At 31.1% G+C, this 25,587-nt stretch overlaps 1 protein-coding gene and 1 long non-coding RNA gene across 15 annotated transcripts in view; both read left to right on the top strand.

Moving 5' to 3' along the window:
* Positions 1-25,587, top strand: part of LOC127734719 (uncharacterized) — a 147,526-nt gene that overhangs the window by 32,462 nt on the left and 89,477 nt on the right. For 2 of the 14 annotated variants that reach the window (XM_052244742.1, XM_052244741.1), the window contains exon 5: positions 25,210-25,309. The exons of 4 other annotated variants lie outside the window; for them this stretch is intronic. In XM_052244742.1, the coding sequence (XP_052100702.1) occupies positions 25,210-25,309 (100 nt within the window). Of the gene's footprint in view, positions 1-21,604; positions 21,928-22,777; positions 22,868-24,082; positions 24,264-24,603; positions 24,674-25,209; positions 25,310-25,587 lie in introns of those variants that run through there. 8 more of the 14 variants (XR_007997715.1, XR_007997709.1, XR_007997714.1 and 5 more) reach the window with 8 other exon arrangements.
* Positions 10,341-12,886, top strand: LOC127734729 (uncharacterized). Its single transcript, XR_007997723.1, has 3 exons — positions 10,341-10,490; positions 12,066-12,130; positions 12,709-12,886. It is a non-coding gene; the product is annotated as an uncharacterized LOC127734729 (long non-coding RNA).

Raw genomic sequence — 25,587 nt, forward strand, 5'->3', positions numbered from 1 at the left:
TATAATTAATGACGTGATGCAGGACTAATAACTGGATATAAAATACACATGTTTAAATATGGATAAAACTATCAACATAACACCAATGTTAGTGCCGATATTCAAAGACCTAACTGTAATTTGATAACCTTGAATGAAAGATTTATTTTAAAGAAAAGTAAGTTTACATTTAACGGATCTTAATTTGCAAGCTCTAAGATCATCGCCATAAAAATATGATGTTATATATACGGTTTGTTATAAAATTTCTACAGGAACAGATAAACTTTGAAACAAAACCATGTTTCATCCCCCTTTGAAAATGTATTAAACGTCCGATACTTTTATTTACCTAACTGTAAAGTGTGAATTATGTAAAAGCTATTTCGAAAGTCTAGGCGACTCTGTTCTAAACTGGAGCATTGAGGAATATGCTTAGCATAACACTGAAGTTTCACAGAAATATTTTTTTATGAATTTTTATAGAAAAAATAGTTACATACTCTAAATGCCTTATTTTTTTTAGCGAGGGTAATGGATCAGAAACAACGGAAATGGTTTGAATTTCTACCACCAAAACAACTTAAGATAATAGATAATAGATAATAGATAACTGTATTCATCCATTTTTGATTGATTTGATTTCATTAAGATTGCTTTGTACCCATAGCAAGTGCTAATTCTTTATCTTTAAATGAGGCAGTTTTTATTGGAATGACAAAAATGAAGGTGTGTGAAGTGGAAGAATAGCATTTAAGTCTATATATTGCAATTATAAGTTATTCAATTTTGAGGTCAGCATATAGCCTATATTCATTGCATGTCCCAATGTCTAATATCAAAACTGTGTATCTTTATTTGGTTTATGTGAAGCAATGATTTGATTTATTGTGCAACAATTGTTTTTGGTATGAAAGAATTACTATGTGCAATGAAGTGTGAATGTTGGAATAACATAAATGTTTATTTTATCATCTTAACGTTGTTTTGTACAAAAGAGGATTCTAAAATGAATATATCAATATAAAATGCACGATTGTTTTCGTGTAGATGATAATATTTGTACTGCTATCTTTTTATTAAACATTTAATCGTACTCCAAATGCAAACACAAAACATAAAGCTACAACAGATACTTAAAGCATGACAGTTGACTATAATAACGGAATAATTCAGTAAAGTCTGATATACATGTTGATTTTTATAAATCTGAAGTATTCCTAAATTCACAGTGGAAGAAGAAAACAAATATATGAAATATGGAACAAAGATGCAATGCTATTGTTTTAAATTGCTGAAGATTGTAAAGCTCGTTGGGTTACATCGTGTTTATATAAACCTTTAATTTTAAGAGATTCAAGACCGAGATTCACTACGTTGTTATTTTCATAAACATGTTTGGTTCCCCTTTGTCCCCCCTAAAAAACAAAAGTTCCCCTTTGAAAGGGGTTATCTAACTCTCTATGGAACATAGAAAAAATAGATAGGTTGCAGAATATCAAAGAATATAAAAGTTATTATACACGTATCATGAACATAAAATAGAAGAGATTACCAGAAGTAAAAAGTCGAAGACAATTTTCTTGAAGTCCGAATTTGAAAAAGAACATGTTCAATCTAACAAATTGTAGATTTGGTTGACATATCCTAATCTTTTTCTTTGACAAAAGCTTGAATATGCTAAGATCTATCAAAATTGAAAATTTAAGCTTAAAATACATCTTCATGCAGCAATGTGACATAAAGGTCCAGTGACCTATAATGTATACATATATTGTTGCGATACATTTTCTTAAATCTTGAACTTTTTATACAATATTATTGAAATCAATACAAGTGACAACTGAATTTCGAGAAACAGTTTTGTAAATACAGACTAGAATGTTATGAATTTTACTTGACTGATGTTTAGTTGGTTTGTGTCATTTCTATTTAATTATTTATTTATTTATTTATTTTGTTATTTATTTATCAATTCGCATGTGCACATTATAAATGATGACATATATGTAGTCTTCTAAATTAATTGGTAAAAACTGAAGGTAAACAGACGATCTACATAGCTCGTGCTGACATTTTTTTTTCTAACTAATGTAATTTGCACAATGTTTATATTAATGGAGAGATCTTCAAAGAGGAATAAACCAACCAAGGTGATGTTGCAATTGATGCAGATTTTTAAGGAATTATATAAATCCCGAATGAATTGTATATGTACACAAGTTGTATTTGTACTTTTAACATACTTTTCTATATTTATTGAAAAACTCCCTCAGGCAAAGTCGAACTTATATGATTTTGGATCACTTCCTTTTGATCATATAGCTCTTCACGTATTCAGATACTTATACGTATTTGGCTTTCAAATTTGTAGGTAATCGCGTTCCTGTTGAAGCTTTATATAGAAAAGCGCTTTGGATGCAACAAATTGTTATTTTAATTTTTTTAACCGTTATCAACATTTAGGTCGCCAATTATTACGGTAAAGGGATTGGTTATTAACTGACACTTTGTCGAGAAAGTATAGTCGAAAATAACTGTAATATTGTCAATTACCACGAAATGCAATGAATCGATGAAGAATGACACGCACACAAAAAGATATGAAACTTTTTAAGAATATGTAAGAGAATGATAATCCCTTTCTTCATGATTAAGTACGAGCGTTCATGAAGAAATGGATTATCGTTCTCTTACAAACCTAGAATATAGAAAAGGGCTTAAGTCTAAAATGAACTCTTTATTGTTTGTATTCAAGAATAAGTTTCATTGTCAGTGCAATGCAAATGTAATCAATGCATGACTTCTTTTTAGGCATTTCATATATGGAATTGTTTTAGTGATGCAAGGACTTTCTTATAACTTTGAAAATTATTATAAATTGTGTTTATGACATTATATGACACAACAGTACGATGCAATGGTAAAAATTGATTGTGAGTATGAATGTAAATCATATTAATGAGGAATTATCTTTATTTTTATTTATAGTTCAAATCAATGAAATAGAAATTTGAGTTACAACTAAATTTTAATTCACAGCCAATATTTTAGTCCAGCTGTATACATCAAATACTACTTCATTTATCCAAGAAAATGTTAAAATAAAATGCCTTCAAAAGTTTAAAATATATTAAAAACTTTTTTTTATTTTGTCGGAATATTGGAAATTACTACTATAGATTCAGAAATTATGCGTGCATTTATAATTGAGTTTTTTGAGGAATGGACAAAAATGCGAATTTGATTTTTGCGATGTCAGGATAATCTGCATTCAGATATAAGTATCAGTTTTCAGAATGCAAATTCTTATTATTGCGATAATCAACCGGTCGCAATTATTCGCATTAATAAAATATTCAGGATATTTTTATTCTTAAAACTTTGTTTTTTTTCTTGCATGGCCTTGACAATGTTTTTTTTTTTTAAGAAATTTGAAGTTTTTAATATTCTCATAATAACATTAACGGTACAAACTTACTGCACCAGAAAACTTCAACTTTTTAAGATTTTTTGTTTGCTTCAAAATTCAACTTATTTCGTTTCCATGAAAAATCATGTCAAGCTGATAAATGTGCTCCAGGGCAGTTGTTATTCATAGAAACTCTATGTTTTGAACTGTAAATATACCAAAAGAATAGGATAATTCCGTACTTAGAACATGATTTGCATTTATTCTTCGCAACTAAGAAACATCAAATCCTACAAATCCAATTGGTCGAGAGCACTTTGCTATATTCTAATATAATGTTAAGAACAACCAAACATAAAACACATCAAGGGCAAATATTATATTTAGTGTTTGACAAGCATATATGTTTTTGCTTATTAACGATCTTGATATATATATATTTGCATTTATCTTTGTTATCTTTCAAATAAATTCATAGAAAGTTGTATTTTTAATGTTGTTTGGAGGAACCTTTGAAATTCTCTGAAAAAGTGTTAAGAGTAGAATTGGAAGTTAAACATGGAGATAATTGAAAGGAGCACAGTGAAGGAATAACAGCGTGACAGAGCTAGTGCGTCTAGCAATGTAGTAAAATTTATTATAAGATAATAAAGTGAACTGCCAAAATCAGAGCAGAAACTGGGTACATTTCCAGAGTACCTTATATTACCCCCATTATTGGTAGAGTTCGTTTATTAAACCTTTTCTGTTCTATGTAGTGTTTTGTTATTGTTGTTAGTATATTGGTTGTGTATTTTTGCTATGATGTTGTCGGTTTTTAACTTATACTTTTGATTGCCCCCTTGGTATTTTTGTATATTATTTGATGGTATGATACTAAACTCCTAACGAGAGGGATTGTGCTTGATTTTCATATGATGAAGACGTAATCTTTCAATCAGTTTAGTTGAGGTCTGGAGCTGGCATGTCAGTAACTACTAGTAGTCCTTTGTTAATTCATGTTAATAATTGTCATTTTGCTTAGTTTCTTCTGTTACCTATATTCTGAGTTTGGACTCAGACTCCTTTGGCTGATTTCTGCTCTTTGATCAGATTGTTGTCTCTTTGACACCATCCCCGTTTCCATTCTCAATTTTATCTCTCTATTTCTTAAAGATATGAATTTAGAATTTCTAATTGATGCATTTATACATTACATAATATTGTAAACGGGTAATCATTGAACAACTGTTGATCAAAACACGCATGTAACAGAGGTTTGTTTTCTATATCTCGATTAACTTTTTTACAAGATACATCTTGTAAATGAGCATAACTAAATGCAAGCATATTGACAATATACCTTCTACGAATGAATGAATAAGATATGCCATAGTTGATAACATTTTGTTACTGAACCAGCCTGCTTTTTTTACTGACAACTAAATGATGTGGTGCTTATGTATTTTCGTTAAGCAACTATACATTTATTATTTGTGCCTTATTAAAAAAAGACATATTTTCCGAATTTAAGTCTTTCAAGACTGAATGCTGTTTGTATGTTCGAGTAGCTTTATGTACATCAGCACAAGTAGAAAAAAAAAAACGGAATGAAGATTACTCGGTTGTACATGTTTAAGCGCATTTATACTGCAGCTAGTACACTTCATGTTTTCTTTATCAAAAAAAGTAACAAAAGATATTTCGTTTAATGTTGATTTCAGGTCACGTCACTTTTCTTCACTATCTTGCGTTAGTTTAGGGATGGAAAATAAGTTTTATTTTTGTGTTAAAATTTTCAATAACATAATTGTAGCAATTTTCAACTGCAGTATAAAAAAAATATTAGGTTAAAATGAAGAATTTGACTCATACCAAGTTTAATATCCTTGTTTGTCTTATTTCTTATTAAAATGAATAGGGTCCACATTATAATTTACATACTGCAACGTCGTAGGATATATTCGTTACATTTCGAGATGTTATAATTCAAAAGTATGTAGAAGTATGTTTATCTTAATCCAAATGGTCATATGTATTTTATCTAGCAGATACAGACTTCTGTTTGTTAGGATACGCAATCGCTAGTGTTTTCGATTTATAGCTTTCAGCCAAATAAAAAAGATAAAAGAATGAAAGTCAACAAGTTTCTAAAATAGAAACTATGCCGTCCTACATTGTAATATCGGGGAGTGTACATCGGCTGAAAGTCATGGGTGAAGGGTGAAATAATATTGTGCTTTGCGTACATACATCTTGGCAGAATAACTGAATGAACAAAATAAATCAAGACTTTAAATATTTCAAAAATCAGTCTGTAATAACCAGTTCAAATACATATAACACACCTTTTGCAAATAAAACTTTTAACTACACACGTGTGTTACAGAATCTCAATATTAACGAATTCAAGTCTGAAATTTAATTTAATTAAATTCCTCATACATAATCCGGCTGGTCACGTTACAATTGGCGACCGTAACATTTTAAACAACACTTTTTCTACGAAATATGCTAGCGAAGGGGTCAAAATCAGTGTTGACAATTCATCCAAGAACCAAAGATATGCCCTCAAGAAATTCTGAACAACTATAGATCAGTTTTTTGTTTTTTTCGAATTTCGACCAACGAAGAAGACCTGGATATTCCTTCAATCTTCAATATATAAGTGTACCTACTCACAGTTGTATTGTTGGGTCTTTCAAACGAAATCTTATTTAAAATGATCAACATTCTACTTTTATAGTTATCATGAGATATTTGACCGTTATAATTTATTTTTATTACTGATGACCACACAACCGCAATCCCGCCTTCTTTTGCTCACCTCATTGTAACATTGTTACATTACTGAATACGACTGATGACGAATGTTACTAGTGGAGCACGAACTATTTGTCTTCAGCAGCAGGGGTTAATGTTTTTGGTATTTTTTAATTAGTTGTTATTGGATTTGAACTAGCTGTCAGTAACTGCGAGTATTCTCAGATCTGAACTTAGTGTCTTTTTTGTTGTAGGGAAGTATCCTGCCACGTCATGTCTGAGTTTTTGTTATATGTATTTCTGCTTTGTATCCAACTGATTTTTATAGTTTGTTCATATGTTGTACTGTTACACCACTGTCTCAGGTTAAGAGGAGGGTTGGCGCCTTCAAACTAGTTTATCCCCGCCACATTCTGTATGTGTCTATCCCAAGTCAAGAGCCTGTAATTTAGAGGTTGTCGTTTGTTGCTATATATCATATTTGTTTCTAGTTCATTGTTTTGCACATAGATCGGACGTTCATTTTCTTGTTTGAATTTTTTTACATTTGTCATTTCGGGGTCATTTATAGCTGACTGTGCGGTACAGGTTTTGCTCATTGTTGGCAGTCGTGCGGTGACCTATAGTTGTTAACTTTTATGTCATTTGAACTCTGGTGGAGAGTTGTCTCATTGGCAATTATACCACATCTTATATTTATGTTCAATCCAATATAAAACACAAATCCGAAATTATCATGCCACTCTCGAACGATCTTTATAAACCTGCTTCATTCGTTATAGAACAAATGTTATTACTTTTGCTTGCCCAATAACTTTGGTAATTATCGTGTAATTGTATCGTTATGTTATATATATAAGCAATTTTTTGTTCTTCCCTCACTGGGATTCGAACACATGCTATTGAGATATCGAGACAAAACCGCCTGCACTGTGTCCAGCGCTCTAGACCACTCGGCCACCTAGACTGAACTAAAAATTCATCTTTCGGTGGCCTAGTGTTACCTTTCCTCGTCAGTAGAATCTAAAGTTGTAAAATAGTACATTATATATTAGGCATGAAGATGGAATTGATTGCAGATTAGCTGAATTATCTAAATTATCTATATATATATATATATAGCGTTCTATTTCCGAAATAAAATATTCAATGACTGCAGGCGAAGATATGCTTGCATTAGATTTGTTAATGAGTAAGGCGTGGCTTTATTTGAAATTTACAGTTCTAACACTTGTCGAAGGTAAAACGCTAACCAATGAAAATTAAATAATGACCCACGTATACAAAAAAAAAAAAAAAAACGTCTTTTGTTTTTAGATAATACCAGCAGATGTTTTCAGTAAGAATTTATATCTCACTAGGCTACTTGTAAATTAATTTGTTGTTTCAAAAAAGTTAGTAGGCCTTAGAGCGTATATGATATGTTATAAAAAGAAGCTAGAATTACTATTTTACTTCACTTTCCGCTTAATAAATCATGTCCTCTCACTAAATAATTCAACGTTTGTTGACTATGTTGAACGCATCTATCACAACGAACTTTAAATAAAAGACACAACAGATACAGTTAAGTCTGCCTCATATCTTGACTTACATCTAAAAGTTGACAATGAGGGTCGTTTAAAAGTAAATCTTTACGACAAAAGAGATGATATAAGCTTCCCAATTGTGAACTTTTCATTTTTATATAGCAACATTCTAGCAGTGCCTGCATATGGAGTATATATCTCCCAGTTTATACGTTATTCCAGGGCTTGTATTTCGTATCATGATTTCCTTGATAGAGGGTTGCTGCTGACAAGGAAGCTATTAAAGCAAGATTTCCAACTGTTGAAGTTGAAATCAACCCTTCGTAAATTTTACGGACGCCGTCACGAGTTGGTTGGTCGTTATGGAATACTAGTATCCGTTTCACAGAATAGGATATGTTCAAATTGTCGTAATTACAATCCCGTCCTGTTCTCCACGAATGTAACCTACCGAAATAGACTTATTACCGGGTTTGTACTAACATGAGCAACAGGACAGGTGTCACATGTGGAGCTTACCCTTCCGGAGCACCTAAGACCACACCCAGTTTATGGTGGGATTCGTGTTGCTCATTCTTTAGTTTTCTATGTTGTATTTTGTGTACTGTTGATTGTCAGTTAATTTTCTACTTATGAGATTGAATGTCCCTTTGGTATCTTTCGCCTCTCTTTTAGGAAAAAATTATTTTATTTTCATATTATTAAAAGATTTATAGTACCTTAAAGTGAAATATTCACAAAAGTGTCAGTTAGTTTTCTGTCCCCTTGATGTGTAAATGAAATACGTCTTAGTTTATTTGTTGCGGTTAGACGACCTATTAACATGAAAGACAATACAGCGACGGTAGAAACATTGGTTCTGTCGGATGTTTCAACTGTGATCACAAATAAGAATGAATATTTCTTAATGAGACATATTATTCTACCGAGAAGTATTCTTTTGAATCAAAGCCTGTCAGTTTTTGCATTATTCTTTAGTGTTGTGTGTTAGCCATGAAATAGTCGATTTTTGATTTGACAAGACCTCGATTATTTTATTAACCACACTCGAGGCAAAGACGGTGGTGAAAAGACCACAGTAGCTTAATTAGCCGTATATCATAATTAGTTCGTGAGAGGCTTCGCAACCATTTATTAGTTATGTTGGCATAACAACCCGTACGCAAAAACGCAATTGCATACAGACTGAAATATTTTACAGTGGAGACCACTCGACCTCTCCCACTTCGCGCCGTCGCCTCTGCATTCGACATTAGATATGACGACTCTAATTTTTCGATAAGGCACGCCATTGGTGGTCTTCTTATCTTGGATTTTCAGTAAACTTTACCACTTAAGAAAATAAACAAAAACATGGATGAATTGATGTTTGACTTCCAGTGGCAAATATCAGGAGACGGACATATTAATGTAATGTATATATGTGTAAACCCAAATTTATAATTGACCTTTCAAGGCTATATGTTCCAAGGTTCTAGTCCATAGGAAGACATGTTAACCTACCTTGACACATTATTATGACTCCAAGTTGATCAGTCTTTGATCTTACTCCTTAAAGCCAATTGCATAGCGAAGAATCAACCTGGGTTAACCTTCATCCGGAACGCTCAAAACAAAACTATTGAATACCAAGGATGTATAAGACATAAACACGTGAAGATTTATATCACAAAAATGGGCCTGAAAATAATCAAATTTATTGCTTGAGGGAATATACGTATTCATAACACAAAACCATTGTCATATCTCTTGTTGAAAATTATGTGGTTGTCAATTATAACCAAATCATTAACACTCTCATTGAGTGACCATTAAAAGTATAATAAATTGTAAAAATAAATAAAATTTTACTCATTGCCCACTGGGAATAATACAATGCGTTTTCTGATCTGTCACGAGCAGTAATTGTTAAGAACTAGCAAATCAAATTTTTTGTTGAATAATATGAACCCTTTAAAAAAACAACTATTACAAAATAACTGTACAATCTGATACATTTCCGATGAAGAATTGAGAATGGAAACGGGGAATGTGTCAAAGAAACAATAACCAACCAAAGAGCAGAAAACAGCCCGAGGCCACCATTGCATTGGTCTTCAACGCAGCGAAAAAAAAAATTTCTTATTTGGCACGATGTAATGACATATGACCAGAATAAAATTTTACGTATTTTTCCATTAACAAGTCGGTTATTCGTTTAGGGTTATGTGCTGCTTTTTTGTATTTTCAGAACGTACTGCATCGTTTCGTCATTTAAGTGTACAGCAGTATTGCGAAAAAAGTCATTTGACAGAAAATAATAATTTTTATTTTAATAGAAGATATTTGTTTCACATATTATGAAGTTGAACTGGAATTCGTTATCGACCAATCGTGGGTTGTGACAATGAAAAAAAACCAATTATCTTAAATTCATGCTTAGATCTAAAAGTACTTATATAAAGCAAGAAAGATTGGAAGCTGTTTTGAAATTAGGTCAAGTGATATAAAATAATTTACGGAGCGCATATGTATCTTCCTGATTAACACAGTAATATGGAAGACTACAAATTAACCGTATTCAGCTTATTTGTTAACTGGTATGTGAGCATTATGAATGAAATAGTTTTCGTGTTAATTTAAAGGGAACATATTTGTGGTATTCTAATTGATATGTATTGCTAAATATATAGCACATTGACATACAAGGTAATTTTAAACATTTAAACTATTTGTTTTCTATTAAATTCAACACGGAACGGAATAACTCTTTCTGAAATGCAAGCAATTTTCATTACATTTCAACTTTTTTAGTATGGAAGGGTTAGTTTTTAGCTGAAATTGTGAAGGTAAGGTATGTTTAGCTAAACTTGTTAAGGCAAGTCTATTAGAAAAGAAACTGGGGGTTGTCGACAAATACGAAATGCAGTAAATCCACGAAGAGTGACTGGGGAAAAGCATGTGACGCATGATGCATGGTCTCATATAACTTTTTTCCCGCAAATTATTCTACATATTTGTTAAAAAGTAACTACAATCTAGAAACATCAACAGAATTAGACTAGTCAGAATAGAATATTTGTATTTTGTTATAGGTAGTAAAAATGAAATTTAGGATTAATCAAACAATAAATCACATCTAGCAATTGAAGAGAGAAAATGTTCGAATATTACTCACTTATGTTTGGTTTCATGTTAAATATATTTTGAGATTTATGTACAATAAAATTGAGAATGGAAACGGGGAATACGTCAAAGAGACAACAACCCGACTAAAGAGCAGAACACAGCCCAAGGCCACCAAACATGTATTTATTTGAAATATCTTGGTCTCTCTCGATCAACATATTGACAAACGAAATATTTCAAATGAATTCTATTGAATGTTAAGAATTAGGTAAACAAATTAATATACTATATACACCTTAATGTATACATTTGACATTTAAAGATCGCACCGGTGTATATAAACAAATGAAGGCTTTGTTTATACCTGTAAAAGTTTAGTTGATATTGGGCAACTTTAAAAATACAATAAAAAATATACGTCATAACATTTTTTTAGGCTACAGTTTTTATTCAATTCTCATATGTTGTACGGATGGAATGATAAAAATATGGTAAAAGCATTATTTTACGATTAAAGGGAAAACGGAATGAAAGCATTTTGAAATTATTTATGAGAAGATAACACTTATAAAAGTTAGGCGAAAGATACCAAAGGGATATTCAATTTTATAAGTCGAACACAAACTGATAATGTCATGGCAAAAAAATGAAAAACGATCAGAAGACAAACAACAGTGTACAATACACAACGTAGAAAACCAAACTAAAGACTGAGCAACACGGACCCCATCAAAAACCTGTGGTGATCTCATAAAATGTTTTAGATAGTCAAAAGAAAAATAGCCACCACACTTCTTATCACATAATAAAAAAGATACATTCACAGCACTTTCATTAACCTTATTATCTGAGTTATATCCTCTTATTTAGCTAAGTTAATAGACTTTTAATCAACGAACAAAATCTGTATCTAATATGACTTTCTGAAAAACTAGTAACAAAAATTTTTCGAACATGTAAAAGACTCCCGTCCTTTCTCAAATAGTGTTAACTATCATTAAAAAAATTAGATAAGCTGTAGTATCTAGTTAGATATTGTTAAACCTACTGGTTTTCAATACTTCTTTAAGAACAATATACTTGTGCACGTAAGAAACTGAAGTTGTGATTGCTTTAAAATGTTAGCACCTTATTGTTTTTGATTATATATGACATTATGTAGCCGATCACTGTTATGTTACTATTCTTATATTATATTGCATATACATGTTGAATATTTAAATCAAGATAAAAACAGTCGTTTTACTCAACCTATATCTTACTCTCTCTACATAATATGATTGTGACATTTTCAGGGAAGGGAACATGCCATTATTGAGCTTATTGTCGTCATGCTACAGTCTGATGTTTATATTTACAGGTAACCTTGCGTTAGTAAGCTGGTATTATATTATTTATATTTTAAGTAAGAGTTTACCGATATCGCTTTCCCGCTAACAAATCACTCGACGAACCAAAAGTTTCATACACTTTGTATTTATATTCAATTACATGCAAAAAGTCTAAAAGATAATCATGAATTTCATATTTATTTGATTTTAATCTGAAAGCTGCTTTCGTTTCTTCAGTTGGCTGGCTGTCAATTGTGAAAACTATACATTGTTTAAGTAATCTTTTCGTTCTCAGTTTTGGTTGCCTTATCTATGATAAAACTTTTATAAGAATTCAGTTGAACCAATTTTAGATTTTATCACTACTGATTTTTTTAATTCAATATAAACAATGCATATCACGTACGAGTCTTGCTTCAAACTCCTATCTTTACGTAGTGGCCTCCATCTGGTATTTGCTACTAGGACAATAAATAATTACTGTTTGTTTTTCTCTTGCTACTCTCTTTATAAGATGCAATGCAACTAAATAGCAGGATTTATACAATTGAAAATGCTTAAAACAGTAATTGTGAGTTTTGGTATTACAGTTTTTTGCATTTTATAGAAGGTTGTATGAGAGGTTCCGACAGTTCAAACCTAGACAAAATAACCTACACAGTAAATAATGAAACCATTCCAAGAAATCATAGACTGAATTGTACAGACAAGGAGACTCAATCTTTGTCCTGTTTGAATGGAGGATCATGCTTTGCTGTATATGTTGAAGACAGAATAGTGCAGTGTGCGTGAGTATCTACTTATTTGTATAAAATTTTCCTCCCCCTAAATCGATACAATTCCTTTATCTAAAAGGGAACCAGAAAGTAAGTAGAAGATGAATTTAGAATACAAAGTACTAAATAGTTTTCCATTGCCGACAATGTTAGCCTTTTGTTTTATTTCTTCTAAATAAAAGAAATTCTGTGTTTGAAAGTGGTGCTAAAAGAAAGAAAAATTTATTGTCATCGAAATGCCACACAAAATATATATGGTCCAATGGCTTTTACGGATGAATTTTGGGGTTGTCAAGAACGCATGACAATCCCGCAGAAAAATGTCCCTAATTTTCAGCACTTCAACTCAACTAATAAACAAAATTCTTCTGATTCCTAGGTTAATTATTTCACAATAAAACTATGTTTAACTGAAGTTTTTCCAGAAAAAAAATATCTATCTAATATAACAACCAATCACAGATACCCACCATTTTTCTTCTCTATGCCATGTTCCCTTCACCAAGACAGCTGCGTCCATAGATCTCCATTTGGTACATTGATACCCAAAAATGAACTTCAGATCCGGTTAGAGATCATAATAAGTTTTACCTCATTTGATAGCATCAATTGTCCACAGATTGAATAATATTGTCAAATACACAAAAGCAAAACTTATTTTTTACGTGAATTAATTTAAGCCATATTACGATTTTGCTTACCAATTTGAACTATTGAAATATATCAATGCATTTTTAATTGGTTTCGTTCATATACAGTCAATTTTTTTTGTTTCAGATGTTTTGCTAAATATATCGGTAGTCGATGTGAAATGATAGACCCAGAAATTATATTTGACCAATCTGACAGTAAGCTTGATTTCTAATTAATAATATTCATGTAAATTCCAAACTTTGGGGAAAATATCTACATAAAGCTAAAAAAATGAAAAAAAGAAAAACGCAATTATAATGAATATATATTCTGCGTTGTCTAGTCAGTCAAATACCGCAACCACACTGACAAGGATCCGAGTTACCTTTTGAAGCCAGATAATGTTTTTTTTTCTTAAATTCATTAATAAAAACTAGCACAACTTTTATTGAAATATTTTTTGAACTTCACAGCATTTTAACTTAATAATTGAGTTGGCATTTTTTACCGTTTGATCCTAGTGCTATTACTAATAAAAAGCCTTGTATATTTGATGATTTTATAGCATTTTATGTAGTTAATGATGTTCAATCATTCAGTGATATATTGTAATAAACAATTAAGCAATAATTGATAAAACAAACTATACCAAGATGTATTGGAAGGGTAAATCCAACCGATCAGAATAGGATACAGCTAATAAATAAAAGATGTTGAGTATATGTTAATGAGACAGCACCTAAACGACATAAACAGACACACGGCAGAGGTATAGGTGTCAACATACACACATTATGAATGGACATATGTTTGTATGTAATATACAAAGCTTAAATTGTCCCAAAGTCTCAAAGAAATAAGGATAAATTAAAAGATCTGCCTTGAATATCATTTTTTCTTATGCGCATGCTTTTTTTGCATTTTCAGCAAGACAGAGAGAAGTCAAAATCGCCTACATTTCAGGTTTTGGAGGCTTAGGCTACCTCTTACTTTTTATTGTTCTAGCAATCGTTTACAAAAAGTGTGCAAAGAAGAGGTAAGTTTGGTTTTCTTACTGAAACTTAAGAAACACATCAGTAGGTCTTATTTTCACTAGAAATACTAATTTACATCTACATATATATCCTTGCAACCTTTTCACGTTCAGTAGAACAAACCACTATTAAATCTACTACGATTATTGTTTATGGCCTAAACTACGCTTCCAATAAAACGACAAATCAAATTTTTCAAAATCACAACAATGTGGTGTTAAGTATGTGGGAGAAACAGAACAAGCTTTGACTAACGTACAGAAAGAAAAATTATCACTTCTGAGGATATATATATATAGAAAATTAAAGGGATTAGATTATCAATTTTCAAATAAACAGCTTCATATTTTAAAATTATTAACATGAACCTTTAAAAATTGAAAACAAGGAAGATAAACAAAACAAAACAATCAAACAATTTAGTCGTATCAGACTGCCAAAATATATATGTATTGATATAACTTTTTTCAGATCCAATAGAGAAGGAATTGAAATAAAGTGAGCTTTTTTGTTATAATGACTTTCCACATATAAACTGATCAGAAGACAAAATTTAATAATTTAAAACTTGAATATTCATTTATCAATTTCTCATTTATATATATATATATATACAAGTCTAAATTGAAAACAACGTTCAAACCTATGATTGCGTAGGATAAAAACCGCAATTTTTATACGTGTGCATGCAAAATAAATTTCTTGGTAGAGGGGTCTAAATACAGCACAAACAACATTTTCCAAAAGACAAAAAAAAAAAAAAAAAAAAAAAAAAAAAAAAAAAAAAAATATGCAATGATTTTAAGTTTGCACCATCTGACAAAGCTATCAACAAAGTTTTGTTTTAGGCAAGAACATTAAATTTGAAAAGTAATATGTGGTACATTTTAATCTGCCACTTCTATCTAACAAACGATCGTGGATGACCAAATTTCAATGACTGAACTAAGATCTGCATCTGAACACCACAACTTTCACACTATGTAGTGGTTTCTTGAATAAATAAAGGCAACAGTAGTATACCGGTGTTCAAAAGTCATTAATCGATTGAGAAAAAACAAATCCGGGTTACAAACTAAACTCAAGGGAAACACATCAACTATAAGATGAAAACAAATGAACACTGAAGTGCAACAAAAACAAACGCCAACATACATAGAAACGAACTATTTGATAACAACTGCCATATCTGCCATATTCCTGAAGTATACAAGAAATGATAGAAAATTCATTTTATGTCTCCATCTAGCCAATTGTAAGCTATAAAATATGCATTTTTAACTGTTACAAACCTCGTTATAGAAATTTGTAGGAAAGTCTATGTCAACAGCCGTATTTACGACAGTGTAATTTCTGTTGATGTCTTTGATAAATTTATTCTTTCGGGACAAACGTCACTAAAGGTCTTGTAAGGTTTTGAGAGCAAGCAAATCAAAACACTGTGCTTTATGTTATATTGAAGTCACATCAAGACACAGTTTAATAAATGATACGTTGTGTTTTGTTTTCTTATACAGTGGTGATGTTCAAAACAGCGATCCATCAGAAATACCTTTAACCTCATACGATGATAAAACGAAGAACGCAGATAAAGATTAAATAGACATTATGCTTACGATTACTGTGTATCTGTTACGAGTTTTCATTACATTTGCAGTTGGGTGCGGACCAAACACACCATGTACACGACAGGAAAGAGTTAACACGGCGTTAACTCATGTGCACTTCATGTAAACGCCACGTTTATTATGCGTTAACCACAAAATTGTAATAGACACAAACAGTAAACGCGCGTTTTCTGTCACGTCAACTTCAGCATTAACGTAAAAACCGCGCTTTTTTTTGTTAATTTCTGTTAATACATTTTGTACTAAACGATCAATAACGCAGTTTGTCATATTATCCTGGATGGGGACCCTTATCTACGAAAGGTGTAAGCCGAAGGATCGAAATACCAAATCCAAAAACTAGATACACAACTTTATAATACATATACGTTGAAGAGATTCAATAGATTCAATCGGACACTATTCCAAACAAAGGATAAAACGTCAAAAAACGATATTTTTTTAAAACGGTCAAGGCAGTGAAATCGTTTAAACAAATAGTGATAGAAAGATATATACGTTCATGTAAACTCGTGTAACATATGTTTTCATTACCCAGATATTGCTAAGCATTTGTCCTACATCACTGACAAAATTGTAGTAATCTCACCTCACACAATATATTTCTTGCTTGAACATCACATCATATCAACTGCTTAATAAGGGATTAAAAGTGTTGACAATTCACTAAAAAACCCAACATCCATACACTTACGCCAATTACTAAAGAGGAAATCCTGAAGAATCATAAGTTGGTTTATAGTCGTTTTGAATTCCAACAAAGACAAAAAATAAAATTATTCCTTCAGGTAAACCTCAAATTTCAAATCCATAGAACTTTTCTTAAAAATTTGTATAAATGAAGACTGGACATTATTTTACTTCGGGAAATAAAACATATCATTTTGCTTATGTGCATTGTCTATAGAGTGTCTATATACCATTTTGTTTTTCTTAGTTGTTTGTTTTATAGTGATTAAGATGATAAAACAATGTTGACAGCTGTACCCCAATTTTTGACATTTTTATCCATTATATCTGTTTGTTTTGCTCACAAATTGTTGTCAATATAATGGAATTATATGCGACTGTCAGACAAGTGAGAGGTTTAGGTAGCTATAAAACCAGGTTTAATCCACCGTCTTCTGCAGAAGGAAATGCCTGTACGATGTCAGGAATATGACAGTTGTTTTCCATTCGTGTTATGTGTTTAAGCTTTTGATTTTGCCATTTGATAAGGGACTTTCCGTTTTGAATTTTCCTTGGAGTTCTGTATTTTTGTAATTTTACTTTTTACAACCCTATAAAAGATACAAAACCAAACATGCAAACTATGTCATTCGCGTACGAACTTTATATACCCTTTTTATGCAAGATAGAACTAATATCATTTTTTTTTATTTCTAAATAACTTTGATAAATACCATTTCATTTTAATCTTTATGTTGAAGTGGAGTGAAGCTTAGCGAATATAAGTGAAGTGAAGCTTTGCGTGCATCAAATTTATTAATAAATGAGGCGTGGTTACATGCTGCCAAATGAAAAGCAACTGTGTTTTCTAGATTTGATAATTGCTCGCGTTAAAACAAAACTTTTTTTTAAATGCCAGCAGGTGTTTTCAGAAGGTTTTGCATATCGCTGCTTGTAAATGAATTTGTTGTCGTGAGATTGCTAATCATGTTTGCAGACCAGAGAGCGTATAATTTATCAAATAGTGTTCTCGCACTGAAAATTCTTGGGGAAAGATGTTAATCCTGTTCGATAAATTGCAAGTTTCAATCATAATGATTGAGTAACGTCTAGTGACACATATTTGCAGCATGATCAATTCACGGACATAAACCTCGTGTAAAGTTGAAAGATTGACTGAACTGAACGGTGACATTTATTTTCGGAATATTTATTCGGATACGATAAACGCAGGCACAAATTGTACAACACAAAATGAGTAGGTAGAAACTACACCTTGCTGTGTCGCTAAGAAGGGAGAAAAAACAAGAACCAACTGGTCTCCCTTAAACAATGGTTTTGGTATAACAGTATTTGATATTCAACACTATTGCATCTTTGTTTAAGGACACGTTATTTCTTTATAACCCCAAATGGTTCGAGTCCCCTTAAGTAAATGACCTACCAACAAGTTAATATTTTGTTAATTTCTTGGGTCTGAATTTAGTGTAAACTTATATCAGAATTGAATTATCTATGATATTGCACTTTTATATTCTTTCTTCGTTTTCTAGTCTATGGATGCGGAGCCAGACAGTACAATAACAACTTCTGAGATAGAATTTATTGCACTGGTCTAAGCTCCTCTCATTCACTGCTATTCCTATGAACAGTAGTCAGTGCGAGAATGGATAGAGTAATAACTTAATTTACACCCTGTTAATGCACTCCTCTATATGGAAAAATACTGTTAATGTAATAATGTTTGTTATTGCCCCGGTTGCACGAATTGCTCCCCCCGGCTTAACCAACTTAAGTACTTGGTATATGTCGGATGTGCGTATGGAGAAAGCAGGTTACATATTTGTGTAATCAACTCCTCCTATTGATTTCAGCGTAGTCTTTAAACGTGTAAAATATTGGTATATAAAAAGTTCAAATGTGTACCACAGTTTGCGGATGGATTTAGAACACTTTGGTGTAATTTACGGGTTGTGACGCTTTGTTGGTTAATATAGTCGAACATTTGTTTTTGTCATGTTTCATAGACTGATTCCTTTTTGAATTTACCTTGGAGTTCAGTTTTTTTATTTCCATTTTTAGGCTAACAACATTGGATGTTTTTCATTTTATGTAGTCCACTTTTCCTATAGTTCCTTATCCAGAGGCTTTAAATTTGATAGAATGTTTGTATATATATATTAGTTGTAGTGGATCTCTTATTTTGTATTCAAAGTATAAAATATGGAACCTTTATCTCTTTTGAATATGACAAAAGAAGACAAAAATACAAGAATTCAATTATTATGATTCTATATGGTCAAACTATATGATAAGAGACAGATGTGTATGTATTTTTGTGTTAACTATGTTTATGTAATGACAAAAGATAAATCTGAATTTAAGAGGATTACGATAATGGCAGTTGTGCGTTAAAAAATAATTACGTAACAAATATGTCATAATTGAAATAAAGAAACAATGAATTTATCATGTTTCCTCTTATCTTTTCATATTATCAAATACCCTTAAGTATCTAACAGCAAAATATTAACGCAAAATGTGCAGTTACATGTTGTTATATTTCTAGTTAAGGTTGTAAATTACATACGCCTCTATTACATTTGGTCCTTTTTTGTTACAGTTAAACGACTCATTAACATACAAAGCGAAAATAGTTGCAGTAGAACCATGATAGATTATATCGAATATTTCACCTGCGATCATAAAAAGTACTAGTAGTTTGCAGAGAAACATATCACTCTACCAAGATATAACTCTGACTCAGGGCCAGTCAGTTTTTGCTCTGATCTAAAGTGTTGCGTGTTTAGTATTAAAGAAGTCACTCTTAGTTTAATACAGAGATGAACAGGTAAATGGATGAATTGATTAATGTTCCAGTTTCAAATAATAAATGCATAACTGGACGTGAAAATGTTAATGTAACATGACTATGAAACCTGCTTTGAACTAGATTTTAGAAAGTGCTGTTGTACAAGGTAGCAGCCCATCCGGGACACATTATCATGACTCCAAGTCAACTAAATTCCAAATATTTATAAATGCCAGAAACATTCCAAGTGCATAATGGAGAAATACCAAATTCCAATTTTTAAGTCTTTACGTTTGTAGTTTTAACTGCCCGGGATTCCAACCTACGACCACCCACACTCGAGGCGACCAAGTTACTGCGGGACCATCGAGATGGTTAAAAAAAATAATCTAACTACATGAACATGCATACAAATATAAGAATATTTTGCAATAAATCATTTTTATATCTCTTGTAAAGAATGATGTGGTTGTTAATTATAAAGACGAGAAGATTGACGTTCTTATAAAGCAACCACTCCATAAATTCTGTTAAAATGGGCAATTGATAATCTTAAATTTTCTAATGATTAGTCTGGTCACTCACTGATCATTTGGAATAACAAAATGTGTTTTCTGATTTTTCTTATAATTGTTAAAAACTTGTCATATCCTATCTGTCGGTAAATAATATGAACACTCAAGAAAAATAACAAAATTAAAACTTTACTGTAGTTAAGTTTTTAAAGTTTATAAAATTGATAAAGTTTATTATATTTATAAAGTTTATAACATTTATAAAGTGTTATTATAATTTTTACTGTGGTTTAGTCTATAGGTTGCACTTTGTAAATACAGCTGTTTCACAAACCACGCCTCTTTTGTGGAGATATATAATAATCACAGATATTTTGTTTTGTTTACCTTCTGATTTCCCGATATGATCTCTATGTTTCATCTCATAGAGACATAACATGGGAATGTTACTAGTATAAATCCACATGGATAGCGGCCAAATTGAATTCTGAGGAAGACACAAAGTGAAAAGTAGTGCATATGAACTTTCCATTCTAGCATATAATTTTTTACGAAACTTCATATTAAAAGTGGCACAGTTTGAGCCGTAAAAGGACTTCCTATGGGAAATTGCATTGTCTATATTTACAGAAGTGCAACCTATAAGTATCTAATTTAATTTTTGTGGAATTGCTGGTTATCGTTTCCAATTTCTGATACATGATGGATATAATTTATAATGTAGCATGATACAATGGCATGGGACCAAAATTAATTATAAAAAGTGTCTTCACTTAAAACTATAATCCCGTCCTCTTTTCCTCGAATTTGACTTACCGAAATAGACTTATCACCGGATTTGTACTTACATGAGCAACACGATGGGTGCCACTAATGGAACAGGATCTGCTTACCCGTCCGGAGCACCTGAGATTATCCCCGGTTTTTGATGGGATTAGTGTTGCTCAGTTTGCTATGTAGTGTTTTATGTAATGTTGGTTGTCTTTAAGTCGTTTTTAAGTTTTTTGCCAAGTCGTTTTTCAGTTTATTTCGATTAATGAGTTTTAATATCACTTTGGTATCTTACATCTCTATTTCTTCTTTCAGTAAATCAGTACTTCGCATAGGGTAATGTAATGCTTTTTTGTATTGCCTTTGCATCGTCTTATTGTACAGCGTAACTGATAATTAATAATCATTTTTACACAAAACAATAAATGTTTTAAATACAACTCTTGTTCGATAAATTTCGAAGTTGAATTGTTTGGGTTGGGCAGTTACTGTTTTTTTCTAATAAACAATATAAAAATATGCTTATATCTAAGAATCTAGAAGCTATTATATTATGAATTAATATAAAGACTGAATGATGTTCTGAAAAAAGGTGAAAATTATTAAGTTGAGTGCTTATGTCTTTGTGATAGGATTTCTAGATTTGCACTGGATTTTTGAAGAATATCTAGTTACCGGTTTAAGCTCTATTTGTTAATTGGTATGTGAGCATTATGAATGAAATAATTTTGGTGTGTAGCTTCAAAAGGAAAATATGTGTGGTATTTAAAATCGTGATTAGTTATTAAATAAGAGGTCATTGTAGACATTTAAAACTCTTTTTTTTTGTAATCAATTCACCTTGCATTTATAAACACGGATAGGTATACTAAATGGGTGGATTAAGCAGAAAAACCATAATTCTTCTTTGAATTCATGCACTTTCAATTACAATTATTCATTAGCTTTTGGATATGCAATGGAAGGTTAATAACTGAAATTTTGTAAGGTAAGTTCAGTAGAAATGAAAGGTTGCGTGTGAATTTACACGTAATGCAACGAATGCACGAGGAATTACACAAAAACAACACATAAATCGTGTTGCATCGTCATGCATACTGCTACTCTTGTCAAAAAATAGTCTATACTTGATTAAAAATAACTACATCAGAGATATATGACGAGTCGTAAATGATATTCAAGTATTTGGGATAAAACTCTTGAATATATTTTCAAAATGAAATTTTAGGACACCCAAACAATAAATCACATTAAGCACATCAAATAAAAGATAAAAAATTATCAAATATAAGGTATTTATGTTTGGCTACTAGTGTTACATATTGTTAGGTTAATAGTATCTTTATATTTTTGCATTATGAATATGCTGGATATAGTGAAATAAAATTACATATTTATGAAATAACATGTATTCATACCTTGTTTAGACGACATAATATTAAGCGGCAAAAAAAAAGAGGGGTATAAACTTTTTTTTTATACATAACAGAATAATTAAAGGAGAAGGTACGATACAATTCATTATTTGGCCCCTGAAAATGTAAATAGTAACATTACTCAAGGCTTTCAAAATTATGTTAATTCTATTGATAAATGAATAGGTAAATACAATCTTGATATTTGAGGCAAAATGGTCACTTGTAATATCACTAACATGATCTAAAATGACCATTTTACACTTTAAAAAAATATGAACCAAGACCTTAACCAAAACGATATGTTACACACATCAATCCCTCTCATCATCCGCTGCAGTTCTATACTATCTTTGTCTTTAGATCATAACATTGTTTTTAACATATTTCGTAACCTGCATTTATCTTGTCTTTTAATTTCAGCAGACCTAAAAAAGGAAGAAAGATAAAAACTTATCATGAAATTATTGAAAATACTGCTTTTGTACAGTATTCTGATCTCCATGTATGCAGGTAAAAATGTACAATACAAAGCTCATCAATTATTTTGATATAAATGATATTTTTTTCGGATTTTTTACGAAAAGTTGTTCCTCAGAACGGTACAAAAATGCCGATTCCTTTCAATTTTCTTCATGATATTTTATTGAAATTTGATTTATTATAGGAAAATTAAAAAAAAAAAACTTTCCAACGTTCGAAATCGAAGTTATTTCATGGATAATTATTCCTGGTTCTGTCACAAAAGATACTCTAGTCTTTAGTAGTATTTGCATATATAAAATTACACACTTTTGACAATAAATTCCGTGTCAAGACAGAAATACAGAACTTTCTTTACTGCAATGAATCATTTTTCTAGATAAATTGAACCTAAAATGTATGGCCAAAGATACGATTACGTCAAACTTTCGTTTTAAGTATCCTCGATCGGGGATCAGCGGATTATAACGACTGATATCATTCGAGTTACAGATGCCACATAATTTAGAAAAGGTTCAAAATAATTATTTTACAGTCATAATCAGCACTTTTTTTCAGTCAATGTAGTGTTTCTCGTAACAATAGCCAAAGTGGTTTGCTTAATTAGATATAGTAATTATTTGTACTTCCCCCCGTCCGATAGTAAATACCTTGCTCAAACGAAATGTATGAATATGCGTTCACGTCCGATCATATAAAGAATGTAATGGTTAATCAGAAGAAATTAAAAAATATGGCCGTATTTACACCACAAAATTTACTCTGAGTACATACAAACCTGTGCACCTGGACCATGTTTAAGGCATAGAAGGAACATGATAATTCAATTTTGTATGCATTTTTTGTTTCAGAAAATTATAACCTTTTCTGGATTTTGAGATGCCTTTTAAGCTCATCTGTCCTAAAAGGCCTAGTGAGCTTTTTCTCATCACTCTCATCAATTGGCGCACCAGTTTGGAGTTCATGAGAATCCACCAATGTTTACTTGTTTCTTTGATTTGTTTCTTCCTTAACTATTTACGAGATTTCAACATCGGTAAACTAATGTCGCCTTAATTAAGCTATATAATTTTTATTACCTGACGTAACATATCTGTTTTAGACAATTGTAGAGTGATCAATTATGATTTGTTTCAACTACTTGTAAACAATTCATGAAAATACCCATACAAATTCTATGTCATAAAAAAAATGCTGAAAATCTATAATTGTGAAATTATATCTGACTTTTTATATTTTTTCTAGAGGCTTGCATTAGAAGTTCCGAAAATTCTAATCTTGGCAAACTTACATACTTAGTAAATAACCAAACAATTCCAGAAAATCATAGACTAAAATGTACAGATAACGAGACACAAACATTAGCCTGTTTGAATGGAGGATCATGCTTTGCTGTGTATGTAGCTGACAGAGTAGTGGGATGTGCGTGAGTATATGAATAAAATCATCATAGAAGTGTATTTGTATAATATGTTTTCCATTAACCAAAAAAGAAAATTCCAAAACTGAAGAGGATTATTATCAAATTTACATTTGAAAATACGTTCAACTTGAAATCCATTGTTTGTTAAGGATAAGCTTTATCTCATATGTCACCATTAGTCGTAGTAAGATTTCATGCTTGTCAACAATGAGTAGACAAAACTTATTTGTCAATGGTTAATAAGTCGAAACCATTTTACTATTTTGCAAACAGATGTAAAATATATACCAAAGTATTTGCTATTTGTTTTTAATCATGGTTAAGCCATGTTTTCTTGTTTCAGATGTTTAAATAAATATATTGGTAACCTTGTGAAATGATAGACCCGGAAATCATATTTGACCAATCAGTAAGTAAGCTTTATATTAAACGTTTTGTTAATCTCTTCTGCGTAGATTTAAAAGAATATCAACATAACACTTTAAATATGAATAATGAAGACACGGAAATACATATATTTTGTGTGGTTATGTCCTCTCGCATGAATTTCGGGTAACATTACCATCTATGTATAATGGCAAGAAAGCTTATCTGTTACCATGAGCTATGCAATTAATAATTTTCAATCATTCAGTGAAGTATAATATAATACAATAATTTATCAAGACAGTAGATGAAGCCGAATCTCTAAGCGCACATCAAACTGAATTGGATTGAATACTATTTATGTATAAAAGGAATTGGTGGGTATATGTCAGCAACCCAACTTTATACACAATCGAGAGGTCAACAAACAGTCTTCACCAATCGTCAGATGTTTAGTAAATATGTTTTGATCTCAATCACCCATGTTTGAAAAAGCTTCGTATACACCAAACATGAACTATCAGACTGATATGCCATGAATAGCATCCTTGGTTATTTAAATACAATTTTTTCTTTTAAACAGGAGAGAAAGAAGTCAGAATTGGATTCATTTCAGGTTTCACAGCATTAATCATCTTATTACTTATTGTAATTGTGATACTTATATGGTTTAAAATGAAAAGGTAAGTTTAGTTTTCTGAAAATTCTTCGGAAATTCACATTGATATCCCATAATTATCATTGCAATGCTCAAACATGTCAACATGTACAAATTTAGTTGCATTTAATTTTGAATTATCTGCTGCAAAGATTTGAACGTTTCATACCTACATTACATGAAATATGAGACTGACTCAAGATAATAAAAAAAACCCGAACAGCGATAAAGTAGTGGTCCGAAGTACGAGAATCTGGTCGTGCTTCGGGAATATAAATTTAAATAGTTAATCATCATCTTAAT

Source organism: Mytilus californianus, unplaced genomic scaffold, assembly GCF_021869535.1.
Source record: "Mytilus californianus isolate M0D057914Y unplaced genomic scaffold, xbMytCali1.0.p SCAF_3, whole genome shotgun sequence".
In the NCBI taxonomy this organism is placed as follows: domain Eukaryota; kingdom Metazoa; phylum Mollusca; class Bivalvia; order Mytilida; family Mytilidae; genus Mytilus; species Mytilus californianus.